At 50.4% G+C, this 17,491-nt stretch overlaps 1 protein-coding gene across 1 annotated transcript; it reads left to right on the top strand.

Annotated features, from left to right (window-relative positions):
* Positions 1-3,759: 3,759 nt before the first annotated feature.
* LOC134488873 (H-2 class II histocompatibility antigen, E-S beta chain-like) lies at positions 3,760-10,161 on the top strand. Its single transcript, XM_063291207.1, has 5 exons — positions 3,760-3,858; positions 4,450-4,719; positions 9,147-9,428; positions 9,613-9,726; positions 10,106-10,161. The coding sequence occupies exons 1-5, from the start codon at positions 3,768-3,770 to the stop codon at positions 10,159-10,161; spliced, it is 813 nt and encodes a 270-aa protein (XP_063147277.1). The 5' UTR covers positions 3,760-3,767.
* Positions 10,162-17,491: the final 7,330 nt, after the last annotated feature.

The raw sequence follows: 17,491 nt of genomic DNA, 5'->3' as shown, positions 1-17,491 counted from the left end.
AGAGAGGAGTAAATTATTTTATTTACTTATAGTCTATCCCGCCTTTCTTATTTTTCGTGCCTCTCTTTCATTTTTCTCCCACTCCAGCCTGTCTCTTCTCTCTGCCCCTCTCAAGAGCCTTTCTTCCAGTTGCTGCCTCAACACCTCCGGGACCAGGTTTGCCCAAGTTTCTGGCCCTGGCCCCTTTTCCGGCCTTCCCATTTTCTCCTTGGGCAAAACCGAACACTTGAGTCTGTGGTGGGAGCCTCCTCTGTGGCTGCAGGAATTCCAGCCCCTTCCGCCTTTTCCATCCTGGTTTGTTTGCTAAGGCTCTAGTTCTCTAGTTCTCATTTTCTCAAGGGTCTGTTCCCTGCAGCCAGTATCCTAGCTAAGGCTTGCAAAGTGTGTGGCCTGCGAGGCCCAAGCTCTCTCCCTTTAGCAATCAAAGCCTTCCTTTTCATGTACCGGGTTTCAGGAATCCGGTGAGTCTGAACAAACTCCCCTTTAAAGCTGGACGGGGAATCCCAGTTTGGATATCCCACCTCTGCCACCAATTTGGCACAGGTCCGTTTGATACCCAGGGGTTGTCTACTCAGACTCACCAGGACATTCCCAAATGAGACACTGCAGAGGAAGACCTGTGATCACCCCTTTTATCGGGGGGGGGGGTCTTTCACTTAGAAAACCACTGCTCACAGTATAAAGGTGTTTGTTTCCCTACCTAGGTGACCAACTAATACAATTTCCAACTGACCTCTATTTCTGTCACTACTACTACTACTCCATACTATGTCTATTCTAACTAATACATGGAGGTCACTAAGCTATAACTATCACTATACTACTCTCTTACTATGACTATTACACACCAACAATGCTACTACTACCTTTAGAACACAGTTCTCCTTCGAGTGGACAGTCTCACTGACTCCTTCTCTGGCTTTGCTCCAAGCCTTGACTGCTGCTCTCACCCTCGCTTCCTCCTGTCCTCTTCTTCTCTCTCCGACGCGCCCCCCAGCAGCTCTTCCAGACCGAGGGCTTTTCACAGCCGCCCTGCCTTCCTTGCTCCAGGCTCAAAGGGGGAGGGGAGTGATCCCAGGTGCTGCTGAGATGTTGGCTTGGCAGAGGCTCCCAGGGGGGAGCTGGGAGGCTACAAGCAGAGCAACCTCAAGGAGCTACTCTTCACCAAGAGGCTCTGATTCGAAGGGTCTGGATTTTGGCTGAAATCCCTCTTTGGGTCTAGTGCGAATCCGCTTCCCTGATGCGCCCCAGCAAGGACACGGGCGGCCCACGGAGCCCTCTCCAGCACGGGGGAAGGGGGACCGCAAGGGGAGCTGGACCACCCTGGGCGCCATCAGCCGCTGAGCTGGGTGGGGAGCCTCTCAGTGCCATTCCCCCTCTGCCCACCAGGGGGCGCTGTGGGGCTCTTGCCGAAATGGCCCGGACCCTCTTCCCTGACTTTTTGGGGGAGGGGGGGCTTTTATTACCCCCAAGGGCTCCCCAGCCTCATTTGCCTTATTGCTTAACCTGCCCTGTGTTTTACCATCCGTTTCTGAGCCCCTTTGGCGTCTCTGCATCCGTGGTTCTTTCCGCCTTCCTCTTATCAGGAGACTTGTCTGGGCTGCAGCTAGTTCTTAGCCACAATTTGGCCCCCTTGAGCTGAGTTGGCTTCTGCTGCTGCTGCGCCGACCTGCTACCAAGATCTTGGCTTGGCAGAGGCTTCCAGGCTGTGTGTGTGTAAGGGGGGGGGGCATCTCCCACAGGAAGGGCAACCAAGCAAGAGCTGGTCCCAAAAGGGGAAGGGGGGCCTCTCTGCCCCCCACTGTTCCTGAGGGAGGGAGCAAATGGCAGCGGGGTGGTTCACCTGCGCCAGGCCAGCCTCATCTCTGGGCATGACAGGCAGGAGTTGGGGGAGAGTCCCTCTCCCTCCCCTGTTCCCCTGCAAGTGGGATCCGGAGCGAATGCGGCCTCCTCCAGATCCATGGCCCTTGATGGATCTCCTCTCCTGTGAAAGCCAGCCAGGTTTTGTGGCAAGGAATTCCACAGGCTCATGAGGATGGGCTTTCCAGAAGACTTCAAGCCCTCCTTGGATGGAGGGAGGAGAAACAGGGCTCAGTGCTCCCCCCATTAATGACCCACCCACTTATTTGAGGGGGCAGCTTAGGGACTGTGCCCCCCTGAGCTGAGGATGGAATGAGGGAAGGAGGGCAGAGATGCCAAGGAGGGGGACTGTCAAGTGGCGGTCTCTGCAGAGGGCAGTCTGGACAGCCAAGCTGTCATGAGTGGCTTGAGTAAGCGAGCCCAGCTGCATGAAAAAGAAGTCAAAATTCTCCCAGAAATGAGGAAAAAGGTTTCAGTACCTTCACACAAGGAGGGACAGGACCTTCAGCATCCAGGAAAGGAACCCCTTTGCCCAGCTGGGGCACAGACTGTGTCCCTCGCAGAAGCTCTAATTCGCTTGATCCTCATGAGGACTAGGAGGTTGTTCTCTTCTGTTCCTTCTTTAGAAAGCAGCCTTTGGGCTGTGCTCTGTCTCCCTTCAGCTACCTCCCATTCCCTTGGCACAGGTAACCCGTTTGTGTGTGTGTGTGTGTGTGAGTGTGAGTGTGTCTGTGTGTTGTTGTTGTTGTTGTTGTTTCCACAGGGTGGATATGAGGAATCTCAGCCTGTTCCTGCCGCCTGGTGCTGCAGAAGTGAAACTCCAGCACTCCTGCAGCGCCCTGTAGTTTGAAGCCTTTTTAATTGCTCAAATAACCCCTTAATGAGGCCAAGGGCAGACAAGCAAGACCAGTTGGCTCTTTCACACACCCAAACCAGGTTAATAGACTACAAGGGCCGAGGTCACACGACACCCGACGTGCAAGGAGAGCAGCCGCCTTCCGGCCAAGGAAACGGTCCCAGTCCCAGGATACTGAGCAGCTCAAATGTCTGGCCCATTTTAGCTGCACAAAGCCGGTCCCCGGACCCCCGTGGCCCCCAGATCCCAAGGCCATTTGCTTCCCGTTTGGCCTGGACAAGCGCCCGGATCGGTCTCCCTGGCTTTTCCAGGCAGGCCCCCCTCTGGCATTGCAGGCGGGGGGAAGAGTCTGGACCCCATTACTGCCTCTGCCACCCCCCCAGGCCTGACGGGCTGAGGATGAGCCTCCCCCCCCCGTCACCCCCTGCACCGCCTCCAGGCTCAGACCCAGGGGCTGCTCCCACATGCTCCCTCCTTTCAAGCCTCCCACTTCCAGCCTCCCCACGGAGGGACCCCCGACTCAGCTGGAACCGAGGAGACGCCCCGGACCTCTTGCCTTGCAGGGTCTTGTCCCGGGAAGGACCAGGCCCCCTTCAGAGTCCGGCAGCCCCAGCCTGCGGTTCCCCGGGGCCTTAAGAAGGCTTCAGAGGGCATCTAGTCCACCCCCTCCAGGCGCACAGAGAAAGAGAGAGCCTGGCTGAGAGTTGCGGGGAGGGCCAAGGAAGGGGGGTCCCCTCTGGGGCCGGCAGGGACCCCCCCGGAGCTGCAGCCCCCCAAGACCGAAAGGATCCCCCTCCCCCTTTCTCCGCTTCCTTCTCTGCTCCGAACTATCTCCTCCACCGGGCGAATCAGGAGAGACTCTGCCCGGAGACCGATGACGCTGCAGGAGCGAGAATTCCCATTGGTCCTTCTGCCTTTCTGGGCACTCCCAATTCAAAGTCTCAGAAAAACGCTTCCTCCCCCATCCAGAGCCTCCGATTCCGCCTCGGGGGCTGGGAGCATCTCCGTCCCCCTCCCCTCTCTATTTGGGATACCCATGTGGGGCAGCCCCATGGGGTCTGCCGGGGTCCCCCTGCTGCTGCTGCTGCTGGTGGGGGCGCTGTGCTGGATCCCCGGAAGCGAAGGGGGGAAGGAGCCCCCCGGTAAGGAGGGGGCTGGGCGGGGAGAGGGGGCTGGGAGGGTGCCCCTGATGCTGGGGGGAGGGGAGGGAAGGGGCTGGGACCCCCAGGAGGGACTTTGGGGAAGGGGCCGAGGGCAAGAGAGGGGGGAGCCTGCAGGATCCTCGATCTCTGCGGGGTCTCTGCCCCCCCCCTCCCCACAGCCCCCCAGGAGGACGGAGAGGGACCCCCTTTCGAGACACAGCCGGGGCCCCTCCCTCCCTCACCCCCCCGTTTGTTGCGTTAAAAGAGGAAGGAGAAGGAAAGCGAAAGGGAAAGCGGGAAACTGTATTGAAGGAAAAGTATTTTTCCTTCAACAGAAACGCGTTTTTCTTTAAGAATCTCCATTTAGAGGCTCTCCCCCAGGGAGCCCCACCAGGAAAGTGGGGGGGGGGCGAGAAAGGCCCTCCCCCTCCCCCTCCGAGTGGGCCCTCCAGAGGCCATCCATCGGCCTCCCTAGCAGGTCTCCGCCCTCCCCTCCCCCTCCCCGCGTGGGTCCCTCCTCCAGTCGCGGCTGGGAGCGATGGGCTTGGGACTCCCTCCTGACGGCCTTCCTCCTCCTCCTCCTCCTCGCAGCCCATTTCTTGCAGCAGGTGAAGGGCGAGTGCCGCTTCCTGAACGGGACGCAGCGGGTGCGGTTCCTGCAGAGGTACTTCTACGACCGGCAGGAGTTTGTCCGCTTCGACAGCGACCTCGGCAAGTTCGTGGCCGTGACCGAGTTGGGGCAGCCCGATGCCGACTATTGGAACAGCGATAAGGTCTACCTGCAGGGCCTGAGGGCCGTTGTGGATATCTGCCGGCAGAACTACGAGGTGGCCAAGACGGGGCGTATGATTGGCCGGAGAAGTGAGTCCGGGAGGGTTGTTTGTGGGTTGCAGTTTTTTGGGGCTCCTTTTGGGCTACGAGGGGGCGTGTTGGGCTATCGAAATTCTGGGCCTCTGGCAGCCCTGCTTTGCTCCTCCTTTATTCCGCGCTCCCAGATCTACAGAATATCCCTCTCCTTCCTGGGATCCAGACTCTCTCCCTGCCCGGAAGCAGGGATCCCTTTGATCCCCTCCGGAAAAGGGCCCAAAGATGACTTTTGTGGTGTGGGGGAACCCAGCAACGTCTCCCTCCTCCCAAATAGATCCTTAGCGACCGATCGATGGATCGAAGGGCCTCCCGGTCCCCCTTTCTGGCCAGGAGCCCATGGCTCTCCTCCTCTTTTCCTCCTGGGCCCCGTTTTAGGACAAAAATGAATTTCCAAAGGTCTGAAAAGGGGGGTTAGCGAAGGTTCTTTCGCCTCTCCTTCTGCCCGTTCTCTGGACATTTTCCTTCTTTTCCTTCCCTATTCTTTATTCAGACTTACTTGGAGTCCGGCAGCTTCTAAATCCAACAAACAAAGAAACAAACAAACAGAGGAAATGATCTAGAAATTATACTGATTCCGTGTTTAAACCAAGACGCAGACCTCAGTCCTACGGAATGGTTTAGGGACTTTTCCCCCTGCCTTGAGAAAAGGCTGGTTCAAAGGCTGAGAAACATTGTTAGCCCAATCGAAGCCACTATGTCAGCTGAGAGCAGGGCCCACTCCCCCTTGGCACTGAAGGGGTTGCCTAGTCTGGCCATGGAGCGTCTGCAAGAAACCAGCAAGGCTCGGAGAGCACCAAGGACCCCACCCTTGCTTGGCCCTTCAGCCAAATCACTTCCGTCTCATAGCTGGAAAGTTCCTGATTTGGGGGCAGAGTTTAAAGAAACCCATTAAAATCTTGATTCTCTCTCCCAGATTTCTTGCACATGGCCTAAATTAATTTTTGTATTTTGCATTTTTATTTTTATTTATTTATTATTTACATTTTTATTTGTTTATAATATAAATGATATTATAAAATAATATTTTATTTATATTTTATTTTATTTATATTTTATTTTATTTATATTTTATTTTTGGTCTCCCCCCCCAAATTCCCCCAAAGGACCCCCAACAAGGATCCGGCACAGCGCAAGATCCCCGAGAAGCTCTTCTGTCCATCTGGCTCCGAAAGGGGAATTCGGAACTTGTTAGTCTTCTGAGGGGGGATGAATCTTCCTTGAGAGGACTTGGGCAGTTGAGAGAAGTAAACGGCTACCCCTGATGGTTGCTCCTTTGCCCTTTCCTTAAAAAAAGTCTTCCTGTTGATGCTGCCTAAAATTATAGCCACATCACACTTTGCCCCTTTTTCCCCTTAAATTTCATTCTGTTATTTTCCGCTTATTTCTGTGTTTTCTCCAGATCAAGTGGGATTTTATTCATTTTACAGAATCTTCTGTCACTGGCTTTTTAGTCCTCTGAAAACCTTCATTGTTTAAGGCAATCATGTCCAACCCAAGGCCCACAGGCAGCTGCAGCCCTGAACAGCTAGTAATGCGGCCCCAAAAAATCATAAACTCTTAACATTAGTTTGCAATTTTTTTTTCCTGACTTGATTGCGTGGTGCTCGAGGGCGGACTGCGTAGGCAGAAACAACGGAACGCTGTGCAGGGGAGGGGGCGGAGCAGTGCTGATGCCACCGTTGCCCGCTGCACACGTCAGCTTGTGGCGACATGGCATGATATATAATATTTCAACCTACCTAGATGTGTTCTGTGACGACGATTACACTTTGATTATAACACTTTGCTTTGTTTATTTGCCTGCCTAGCAATTTACGATCAATGTGTTATTTCTTAAAAAAGATCTTTATTCCTAAATAAATGTATTCCAGCATGGCTTCAACATCGTTTCAACAAAAAACAGAACCCAAAAAAGAAAGGAAAAAAACAAAAATCGCCGATGAAGGAAGAGTATTCAGTAAAAAATGGACAGTTGAGTACTTTTTTGTCGAGACAAATACTGAGGCACTGTGCTTAATTTATAGGGAAATGTGTCAGTTTTCAAAGACTACAATCTGAAATGGCATTATATGGAAAAACATGCTGCCAAATTCAAAGCATATCAAGGGATTTGTCGTAATGACAAATTAGCAGAACTGAAAAAAAGTCTATCGTCTCAACAATTTTTTTTCAAAGAAGTCACAACTCATAAGGACTCTACTGTAAAAGCTAGTTATTTGGTGGCAAATCTGACTGCAAGAAATCAAATCCACTTACTGATGGTGAGTTTCTTAAGCAATGTATGGAAAGCGTGGCAGATATAATTTGTCCTGATAAAAAAAGCAATTTTTCTAAAATCATTTTGTCTCACCAGACTATAGCCAGGCGAACTGAACCAACAGGAAAATCTGTCAAGAGAGGTTTGAAGGGTAAAGCTGCTACTTTCAAACTTCATGCTTTGGACGACTGGGGAAGGCAATGGCAAACCACCCCGCTATAGTCTGCCAAGAAAATGTCGCGGAAGTGGCCTCCCCCCGAGGGTCAGACGTGACTCGGTGCTTGCCGAGGGGACCTTTCCCACCTGCTCTGGCGATGGATGGAAGTACCGATGCTCCAGATACGGCTCAACTTGCCACTTTTATTAGAGGCGTTGATAACGAATATAATGTCACTGAAGAAATGGCTTCTTTGGTGCCGTTAAAGGACACGGCTAAATCGCTTGATTTGTACGAAGCAATAAATACGATATCAAAGCGATTTTCTTTAACCACTGTCAACATACCTGGTATATCTACTGATGGCGCCCCGGTGACGGTTGGTGAAAGTGGGGGACCTACAAAATTGATAGAAGAGGATGCAAGTGCCACCGGGCAAGTCACGTTTGATGAAGTATCACTGCCTTCTACATCAAGAAAATTTATGTGTGAAAGCTTTAAAGGTGGATAATTTTTGGCTTGGGGACGTTGATTTGGTATCCAGAGAATTGATGGATGGTTTTCACCCACTGCCTTATTGCCCCTTGTGGCTCTGTGGTGGTGAATGCCACATCACGTGCGGGGCTTATTTTATTGCACGCTGACAGAAGGAATGGGGAGTCAAAGGCCTTTTCTGTGTGCAGAAAACTTAATGCTGCTTTCCTTCCTTCTGGCCGAGATGCTCTATTAGGTGAATTGCAACCTGCCATCGTTCTGGATGTTTCTTTTCGGAATCTAACCCGTTTGGTCGATGTGTCTTTTGTGTGCCACACGAAATGCTTTTCTTCCCCGGTCAGCGGCATCGCCTCAATCTCTTGTGCTGGTTAATTGTCGCTCCCAACGGTTCCTCCTCACGTCCTTTGCACTCCTGAGCCCGGCTGGACCTGGTGCTTTTCCGGGTCTGCTTTTTTTTATTGCCACTTTTGTTTCTTGGATAGTTGCAGGTTTGCTTAGTATATGTCCACGTTGGGCATTAAAATCCTTTGATAACCAACCTTCCAAGATATTTCTTCAGGGCAGCTTCATTGATGTCAGCCATGGAATATAATTATTTTGAAAAAGCTGCCAATTCTTCCATGATTTCTGATCGTTGGTGTAACAATTGCTGATCTTGTCTGCTTTTCTTTATTTTTTCGAAGCTGAAAGGCTGGGAAGTTTCCTGGTTTATTCGCATGTTCAAAGTTCTTTTGTTTGCCAATTTTATGTTCTCTTGGAATTCTTCCATTTCCAGTAAGTTAGCTTCTTGCGGTTCTTTCATCGGGTGTCTTTTGGGGTTACGTCTGCACTCGTATTTTGGCATCCAATTGTTCCTCCCTTTTAGTGTTTTCTCCTCTTTGTTTTGCTGTCAGTTTAATAAACGGCCCCCCATATACCCTTTCCTTGTTTCCCAAAAGGTTGTGTCAGAGATTCCTGTTTACTTTGGAAAAGAAATGCAATTCCTCCTGGCATTTCTGTAGGATGGCGCCATGAGGTCGCAACCCATCATTCGTCCCCCCTCTGAAAGGAAGTTTTGCTCCTGAGCAGCACGCAAATAATATCGGATTATGCTCCGTGAATGTCCTTGGAGGGATTTGCCCCTCGTGAATAGGGGGCGTTAAAGTCTCAGCGGCCGAACAGGCGTCTCTTCCGGAGTCGGACTGATGCCTGGCCGGGAAGAAGGTCCGGCCTCTCTCGGTTGGGTTTTGCAGTCTCCAAACGTCCATCGGGGCCAGTCCGCGTTTCCTGCCTTGAGTCGATTTATCTAAATTCAGGCCTGAGAGTCCACTGGTGTCTCCAAAGACAATATTTCACCTTCTTCCAATTCTGTTAATTTTTGAAAAAATCTTCTAGAATTAATCTTTGCTTTTATTTGGTAGAGGCCAATTTGTTATTTTGTCTTCATTCCGTAATTTAAAAATTGAAATCCTTCCTGCTTTTGGCCCTGCTGATTCTCCCACGTCCTTCCTTCTCCTCCTGCTTCCCCCCCAGCCAAGCCCACCGTCACCATCTCCCCCACCAAGGCAGACCCCGCGTCCCCCAACACCATCCTCCTCTGCACCGTGACGGGCTTTTACCCCCTGGAGATCGACATCCGGTGGCTGAAGAACGGGCGGCCGGAGAAGGAGGGCGTCGCCTTCGGGGAGGAGCTGCAGAACGGAGACTGGACCTACCAGCGCCAGGTGATGCTGGAGACCCGGCCCGAGCGGGGGGACGTCTACGCTTGCCAGGTGGGGCACGCCAGCCTGGAGGCCCCCGTCACCGTCCAGTGGGGTAAGCCCCTCCCTGCCCTCCCCTCCCTGCCCTCCCCCTCTGGGGACGCCATCCTGCCCGAGAAGGGGGCACCGCTGGGGCTGGCAAGACCCTCTCTGAGTCCAGAGCCAGAACGGACCGCCTGGAGGAAGCTGGCCCTGATCCTCCTGCTCACGCCGGGCTCCTTCTCCCTCTCCCTCCCCAGAGCCACGTTCCTCCAACTCTGCCAGGAGCAAACTCTGGACGGGGGCCGTGGGGGCCGTGCTGGGGGTGGCCTTCCTGGCTGTGGGGCTCTCCCTCTACCTGAAGAGCAAGAAAGGTGAGTCTTTGGGGCTGGATAAGGAGAGTTGGGGAGGGGATCATGTAGGGGAGGCATCTGATCAAGATGGCATAGAAGGTCTTCCTGGACCCCCCCAGTCCCAAGGCTGGTGGCCCCACTGAGCCACCACAGATCCTCCGATGGCACCAAACAGCCATAGAAAGAGGGAAATCCTTGGATGGATCCCTTGGGGGCATGATCCTGAGTAATCCATTGTCCAGATTGATGAGAAATTTCTTTAGGAAGCTTTATTCTTGGAGAGGCTGTAAGAGACTATAATGCAACATATTATGGGCTGTCAGTTGAGAGTGGGACCCCTAAGCGCTCCAGACCCTTTTCAGTATTGGTTGTATCTCTCTCTCTCTCTCTTTCTTTTCAGCAACCTCCATCCAACAACCTGCAGGTGAGCGCTTTGCATTCCCCTCCAGGAACTGATGGGTTTAATTCTGTTTTCTCCCCAAAAATACCTCTTAAGTAACTGCAGGAGCCTTGAATGATGCGCAAATCCTCCTTGCTGGGAATTGGGCTCATTTACTTTCTGCAGCAAAACTTTCCAAGATTATCTGGATCCCCCAAATCTTTTTCTGAGGTCTTTGGTCACTTTTCCTTCCAGGGGACCCCAAAATGTGATGCAATTAAAAACAAAAACACACAACACTAAAACATTGCCCAGGATGTTTCCCACTTTTGGGAAAGTGCAAAAGGGAAGGAAAGGAGGGGGACCATTCAGGTCATTGGGGGAAGGGGAAGGAGCACCCCAAATTTGTGGGCTGCCCTCCCTTCCCGCCCCCCTTTGCCATTTCACATAAGTTCTGGTAAGTTGCACCAGGCTCCGTCCTTTCCTGCCACCCCCATCGTAGCACCACCTTCTTGGTTAACACAGTATTGAATATCTGTGGGGGGGAGGCCTCCTCTCTTGATTAACCCCTTAATTAAGCCAATTAGGGATAAATCCCACGTCAGCAGCATCACACTGGAGCCTCCCTTTGCAGCCCCCCGGCTGACCTCGGATCCCCTTCGAGTCCCGGGAGATGAGAGGGGGAGGAATCCCTGGTCCTTCGCAGCCTTTTCCTCCCTGCAAGGGGCGGATTCTCCCTCCATCCGGTCCCTGCCCATCAACCACCCCCTGCAGGGTGGGCCTTCCTTGGGGGAGCTGAATGGGAAGGGGAGGGGAAGCCCACCCCATGTTTTTTCTGCAGACTCTCCAAAAAGATCTTACCTATATTTAATTGAAGGTTTCACCATATATTCTAATATTCTCCCATATCGCTTTTTTTTACAGCACTCATGAGTTAATCCTGCTATCGCTTCCTGCTGTCAGATGCAAAAGGATGTTTTTTTTCAGGAGCTGATGAATTTCTGCCTTTTCTGCAACCCTTGAAGGATGGAAGTTCAAGGCGGTGGGTTGGCAAGAGAATCGCAGCCGGGACCTTCCCCTGCTGAGACCCACCAGCTTCCTTCCACGCCTCTCTTTCTTTTGAGGGAGGGGAAATCAGGAGGGGAGTAGAGGCCATCTAGTCTGTCCCCAGGAACTCTTGGCCTGCCTGTCGCTGCAGACCCCCAACCTCTCCTGCTCAGCACAGACCCCCATTCAGGGCAATGGCTGCAACCATCCACCCCACAGCCCCTTAACCCAAAACCCGTCTGGCGCTTATTCCAGCCCACTGGATCCAGAGAGATCCCAGATGCTCTGCACACTGAGATCCCCCCTTTCTGAGAAGTGATCTTGCAGATCAACCACTGTCTGCCCAGCAGAGCCCAACCACTTTTCCCATCCTTGGATCCCCCCTCATTTCTCGGCTTTGAATCCACAGGAGCTTCATCCATGTTGCGGTTCTCCTCTGAGTTAATTTCCTTTGGCTTTATTTGCTATAAATCAATAAACTTCAGACTGCAGGAAAACCCTGGAATGATGTGAGTTGATGCTGTCTGAATAGTGTCATCTCAGCTCCACCTTCTCTCCAGGTCAGAAGCCATGTGATTAAAGCCAGTTTGGTCTCTTGGTTAAGGTGCTGGGCTAGAAACCAGGAGTCTGTGAGTTCTAGTCCCGCCTTAGGCACGAAAGCCGGCTGGGTGACCTTGGGCCAGTCCCTCCCTCTCAGCTCAGCCCACCTCACAAGGTTGCTGTTGGGGGGAAAATAGGAGGAGGAAGGAGTATTCGGTATGCTTGCCGCCTTGAGTTATTTATAAAAATAATAAAGGTGGTATAAAAAATTTAAAAAATCCCTCCATCCCTGAATTTCTGATCTTCTGTTTGCTCCCCTCCAAGAGGGATGTGGAGGGTCTGCAATCCCGCCCCCCCCCCCGAGATCAGAGGCTTCTCCCAAACCCATCGGGGAGGAGTTGGAGGGTTGCAGGCTCAGGGGCCCCGTGCAGAAGGTCCCCTTCCTCGGATGGAGCACTTGATGGGAGGTGAAGAGGGGTCCAGGGGCCACTTTCTCAGTAGGGGGTCAGGAGGGGAGCCCCTGAAGGATTTGGGTTGGGACTGGACTTTGGAACTGGCTTGGGTGGGATCTGGACCAAGGAAGGGGTCAGCGGGGAGGGGGACCAACCTGAGGATGATCCCGAACTGTTCAGGGAGCTTAAACCGGAAAGGGATTGTGAAGCGCCGCAAAGATGGCAGGAGATGCCGTGTCCTTCTGGGGATGTCCATGCAGCGTCTTTTAAAGGCGTTTGGGTGTGGTCTGTCCTTGTGTGCCAGGAGGTGTGGACGATGGCTGTGTGTCCATGCCTTGTTTCCTAATTCTCCAGGTTTGCAGAAAATCCTTCAGGGTCCCCTCAGGGTGGTATATTTTATTGTACTTTGTTTCTCCCAAGGACTGTGATGACTGATATTTGGGGGGCTCAGTGGGGAGGCGGAGGGGCCTCATCTCAGGTCCTTCCCGCGAGCCGCGGGGAATCCGACTGTCCTGGCCGCCCCAGGACAGGACAGTCGGATCAGCCCTGCCAATCAACCCAGCAGCAAACAAGAGCCCAATCAAGGAACTCCCAAGGAGAGAGCACCAACACAAGCTGGACAGTAAATCAACAGAGAGCAAGGCCCACTCCCTCTTCACGCTGAGATGTTGCCTAGCCTGGCAATGAAACATCTGCAAGAAAACTACAAGGCTCAGGGAGCACCAAGGACTCCAGTGTTCAGCCCTGAGCTACCAATTTTCGCTCTGAGAAATACAAAACTCTTTCGGATCAGAGCATTCGAGAATGTCAGGGCTGGATGGGACTTCAAAGGTCCTCTGGTCCAGAGCAGGCATCCCTGACCGATGCTCATCCAACCCGTTTCAGCGCTTTCAGGAAGGGGGGTCCACCTCCCCCAAGACCGCAGGTGCGTGTTAAGGTCACGCGCAGATGCAGCCAAAGGAAATGGTACTTTATTTTACCTTCTGGAAATGGGAGGAGTGTGGTACAGACCTCGCTGCCTTTACCTTGCTGCCCCTTCTCCCTACGGGGTACTGATCCAGGGAAGCCTTAAGTCATTAGGGAGAATACAAGCAAAGGGAATCGTAGAAACACTGACCGAGGAACCCCCTGGAGAGATTTAGTGGTCAAGAGACAGCAGTCAGGAACAAGGCTAGATCGCTTTATTTTATTTATTTATTTCTCATATTTAGCCACCGCCCATCTCTCCCAGAAGAGGGAATCTGGGCGGTTTACAATAAAATACTTTAAACAATGGACGCTTGTGAGTAGGTAGAGATCAATGTTGTGAGCAATTAAAAAGGCTTCAAACTACAGGGCGCTGCAGGAGGGCTGGAGTTTCACTTCCGCAGCACCAGGCGGCAGGAACAGGCTGAGATTCCTCACATCCACCCTGGGGAAAACAACAACAACAACAACGCACACGGGTTGGCTGTGAGAAGGGAATGGGAGGTAGCTGAAGGGAGACAGAGCACCCTCTACCATCCCAAAGGCTACTTTCTAAAGAAGGAACAGAAGAGAACAGCCTCCTAGTCCTCATGAGGATCAAGCCAATTAGAGCTTCTGCGAGGGATACAGTCTGTGCCCCGGCTGGGCAAAGGGGTCCCCTTGCCGGATGCTGAAGGTCCTGTCCCTCCTTGTCTGAGGTCACTGAAACCTTTTTCCTCATGTCTGGGAGAATTTTGACTTCTTTTTCATGCAGCTGGGCTCGCTTACTCAAGCCACTCATGGTGCTTGGAGGCCACTGGCTGCCCTACTGTGGCCCAGGATGATCTCCCCTGCACAGGTGGCTTGGGGGAATCCGAAATGCTTAAAAGAGAACAGTTTGAGGGGGCTTTGGAGGTCACCTAGCCAACCCCCTCCCAGGGTCACACATCCTGCTGTCTGGATGGCCCTCCTCCTGGGAATCCCCTGACTTGCACCCTGGCCCTGTTTCAATCAGCCCTTGACACTGGCTCTGTCCCCAGGCCCAGGGTTAGAAGGGGTATGATTTTAAATCATTGCTGGCTGTTTTTCTGGAGTTTTGATGACTGTGTGAGCCTTTTGTGTGGTCCATGAAGTCAAGAAGAGCCGGAAGCGACTGAACCAATAAACAAGAAAAAAGCACATCATACTTTTTAGAAATATATTATATTCAAAAAGTTGGGAATATATAAAACAGTATATAGAAAATATACCTTGGTCATAGGACAATTACAGCTAACAACAAACAAATACAGCCTTCTGCAGCATCAGGCTTTTTAATATGAAATGGCTTTCCATGCAGGCTTCAAAATCAAGCCTTTTTCTGTTGATATATAAATGCACAGATACATACAGCCTTGTTTGTCCTTCTTCATATATACACAGGGATCTGCTTTTCCTTTTTCAAAACCAAAATTCTGCAGTTTTTCATCTACTTTTTGGTTCCAGGATCTAGCAGCTTGTTTTAACCCATAGATTGACTTCTGCAGTTCACAGACTAGATTCTCCCCTTTTTCATAGCCAGGGGGTTGCTGCATGTATAATCTGTGGTCTAAATCACCATAGAGAAATGCAGTCTGAATGTCATAGTGGTTAACTGACATTCCTTTTAGTGCAGCAACTTTTAACAGTAATCTAATTGATTCACCTTTAGTAACTGGTGCAAAAGTCTTGTCAAAGTCTAAATCTTTCCTTTGAGTGAACCCTTTTGCAACCAACCTTGCTTTATATTTTTGGATTTTGCCATCAGCATCCCTTTTCAGTTTGAAAACCCAACTACAACCCAGACAGCGTTCATTGGGAGGTAGATTTACCAGTTTCCATGTTTTATTTTCTTTCAAGGATGCTAATTCCTGTTGCATGGCAGAATGCCAATTTTGTGCAATCTCAGGTGGTAAAGCATTCACTTGTTCTAAAGACTCAGGTTCTGTGAATATGTGAAAAGCCTTTACTGTTTCAGCCTGAAAACATGATGGAGGAACGCCTTTATTACTCCTCTGAGATCTGCGAGGTAATACAGGGCTTAAATTCTGACTCCTATCACTTTCCTGAGAAGCATCTGTCTCATCAGACAGATCTTCAGTTTGCTTTTCTGGTTTAATGTCCTCATCAGGCAAAAGATCACCATCAGCAAGTCCTTGCTGTTCTCTTGTGGTGGTCAGATCAACTGGAGAGCTAGAATTTAATCTCCCCCAGTTTTGTTCAGCAAAAGAAGCGCTTTTGCTAATTATCAATTTCTCTCCCATTATGAACCTGTAGCTCCTTTGGCTTTGTTCATAGCCAACAAAGATGGCTTTCTTTGTTGTGGGGCCTCCTTTCCTTCTCTGTTGTTTTGGAATATGTACCCATGCAGTGCTACCAAACACCCTAAGATGGTTTACCTTTGGTTTCACACCATCAAACAAATGGAATGGAGTGTCCTGGATCACAGAGTTAGACAATCTGTTTTGTACATAACAGGCAGTAGATATGGCCTCTCCCCAATCCTTAAGAGATAAATGGGAATCTTTAAGCATGCATTCCATCGCATTTTGCAAGGTTCTGCCCTTTCTTTCAGCAACACCATTTTGCTGAGGGGTGTCAGGGTTAGAAAGAATTTGTTCTATCCCTTTTTCCACTAGGAACCTTTTGAATTTGTGAGAAAGGTACTCTCCTCTGCCACACTGGAGTGCAGATACAGGCTTAGGGCATTTTCCATTTGCCCATGTCACAAAACTTTTAAATTTCTCAAATGCCTCATCTTTGTGTTTTAAGATGTAGATAGATGTGTATCTTGAGAAATCATCAATGATGGTCATTGCATACCTTGCTTGTCCAAGACTTGGAGCAAAAGGACCAATAATGTCAGAGTGTACAATTTCCAAAGGTCTAGTTGTAACTCTGTCACTGTGCTTACTCACAGGAGCTTTTAGTGTTTTGCACTCTTTGCAAACTACACAGTCTAAGTATTTATCACAGGGTTTTATCTTTAGGTCAGCACACAGCTGTGGCATTTGTGCTATATACTTGATATTAGCATGACCAAATCTCCTGTGCATCAGGTGTACACATTGGTCGTGATATGGTGTGTTGCCAACTGCAGCCTTGCAGCTTGGCTTCCTTGCATTTTGCACAATGTACAAGGAGTCTTTTAACATACCAGTAGCACACAATTTCCCATGTTTACGTATCTCACAACCATTTTTCTTAAATGTTATGACATACCCTGTTGCAGCCAATTGTGCCACAGATAAAAGGTTTGATTGTAAATTTGGCACATACAACATACCTTTTACAGTTTCTCCCAAGCAGGATAAATACAAGTCACCTTGTCCCATAATTTTGGTCACAGACCCATCAGCCAAAGATACACTTTGTCTTTCAGTTTTAGACAGTGACACAAACGAGCTTTTACAGTTACATAAATGACAATTGGCCCCAGGATCTAATACCCATACATCAGAATTACCTTTCTCAGCAACCTGTGCAATTTGGGTTGTCTGAAGAGCCTTCTTCTGTGTTGCCCTTGTGTTCTTTGTCTCTGTCTTTCTACTCTTGGGTCTCAAGGCACAGTCTTTCTGCAAATGTCCAGCTGAACCACAAGTGAAGCATCGCTGGCTGCTAGTGCTGTGGCCTCAGCTTCCTTTCCCTTCTTTTCCGGTACTGCAGCTTTCCAGAAGAGATGGGGGGGATCTTTCCTCTCTCTTCTCCCATTCAGCGAGTAAGCGCTGTGTAACATACGATGGGGTGAGGTCTGCTTCAGGCATAGCCTCCAGGGTACAAATCAGCATGTCCCATGTTTCATTCAGTGAGGACAGGAGGATATAGGATTTTGTGAGAGGTGTAAATTCCATTCCTCTCTCCTGCAACTCAACAAACAGCTGCTGAATATAATGCAGGTGCTCAGGAAGGCTATCTCCTTCTGCAAGGTAGGCTCTGTACAGCTTTTTTGTCAGGGTAACTTTACTCCCTGCTGTTGCCTTTACATACAAGTCTCTCAAAGTGTCCCAAAGTTGCTTTGCAGACTGCATGCCTCGCACGTGGACTAGCTGATTGTCCTCAACTCCCAGGATAATGGTGGCTCCAAAGAAAATCTTCACAGGTCTTTGCTACCTGCCTTTAAATTGTGCATGAGGTGTGGAGCTGATCTCTCTTTTCTCTCTGGGTTTTACTGGGCTTACTGGGCTGCTGACTGGGCACATAACCTGTTGGCAGATTGCTGGGAAAGCCTTTGGCCCAGGAGAGATCAGAAAAGTCACACACCAGGCATTTCTATAAAAATAATTTATTTACAGAAAGCAAAACCAAAGCAAAACATATTTGAAGGATGTGGCTCTCAATGAGAGCAGCTTGACTCTCTACATGTCTGAACAGAAGAGAAAAAGAAACTAAAACAAGTCCGGGCAAG

Source organism: Candoia aspera, chromosome 2 (assembly GCF_035149785.1).
Source record: "Candoia aspera isolate rCanAsp1 chromosome 2, rCanAsp1.hap2, whole genome shotgun sequence".
In the NCBI taxonomy this organism is placed as follows: Eukaryota; Metazoa; Chordata; class Lepidosauria; order Squamata; family Boidae; genus Candoia; species Candoia aspera.
Note: the sequence above shows the minus strand (reverse complement) of the source record. Positions and strands in the feature narration are given on the sequence as shown.

Coding starts and splice junctions, on each gene's coding strand:
- LOC134488873 (XM_063291207.1), top strand. CDS start 3,768: ATGGGGTCTGCCGGGGTCCCCCTGCTGCTGCTGCTGCTGGTGGGGGCG. Junction 4,720..9,146: donor GCGTATGATTGGCCGGAGAA/GTGAGTCCGGGA, acceptor CTTCCCCCCCAG/CCAAGCCCACCGTCACCATC. Junction 9,429..9,612: donor CCCCGTCACCGTCCAGTGGG/GTAAGCCCCTCC, acceptor CTCCCTCCCCAG/AGCCACGTTCCTCCAACTCT.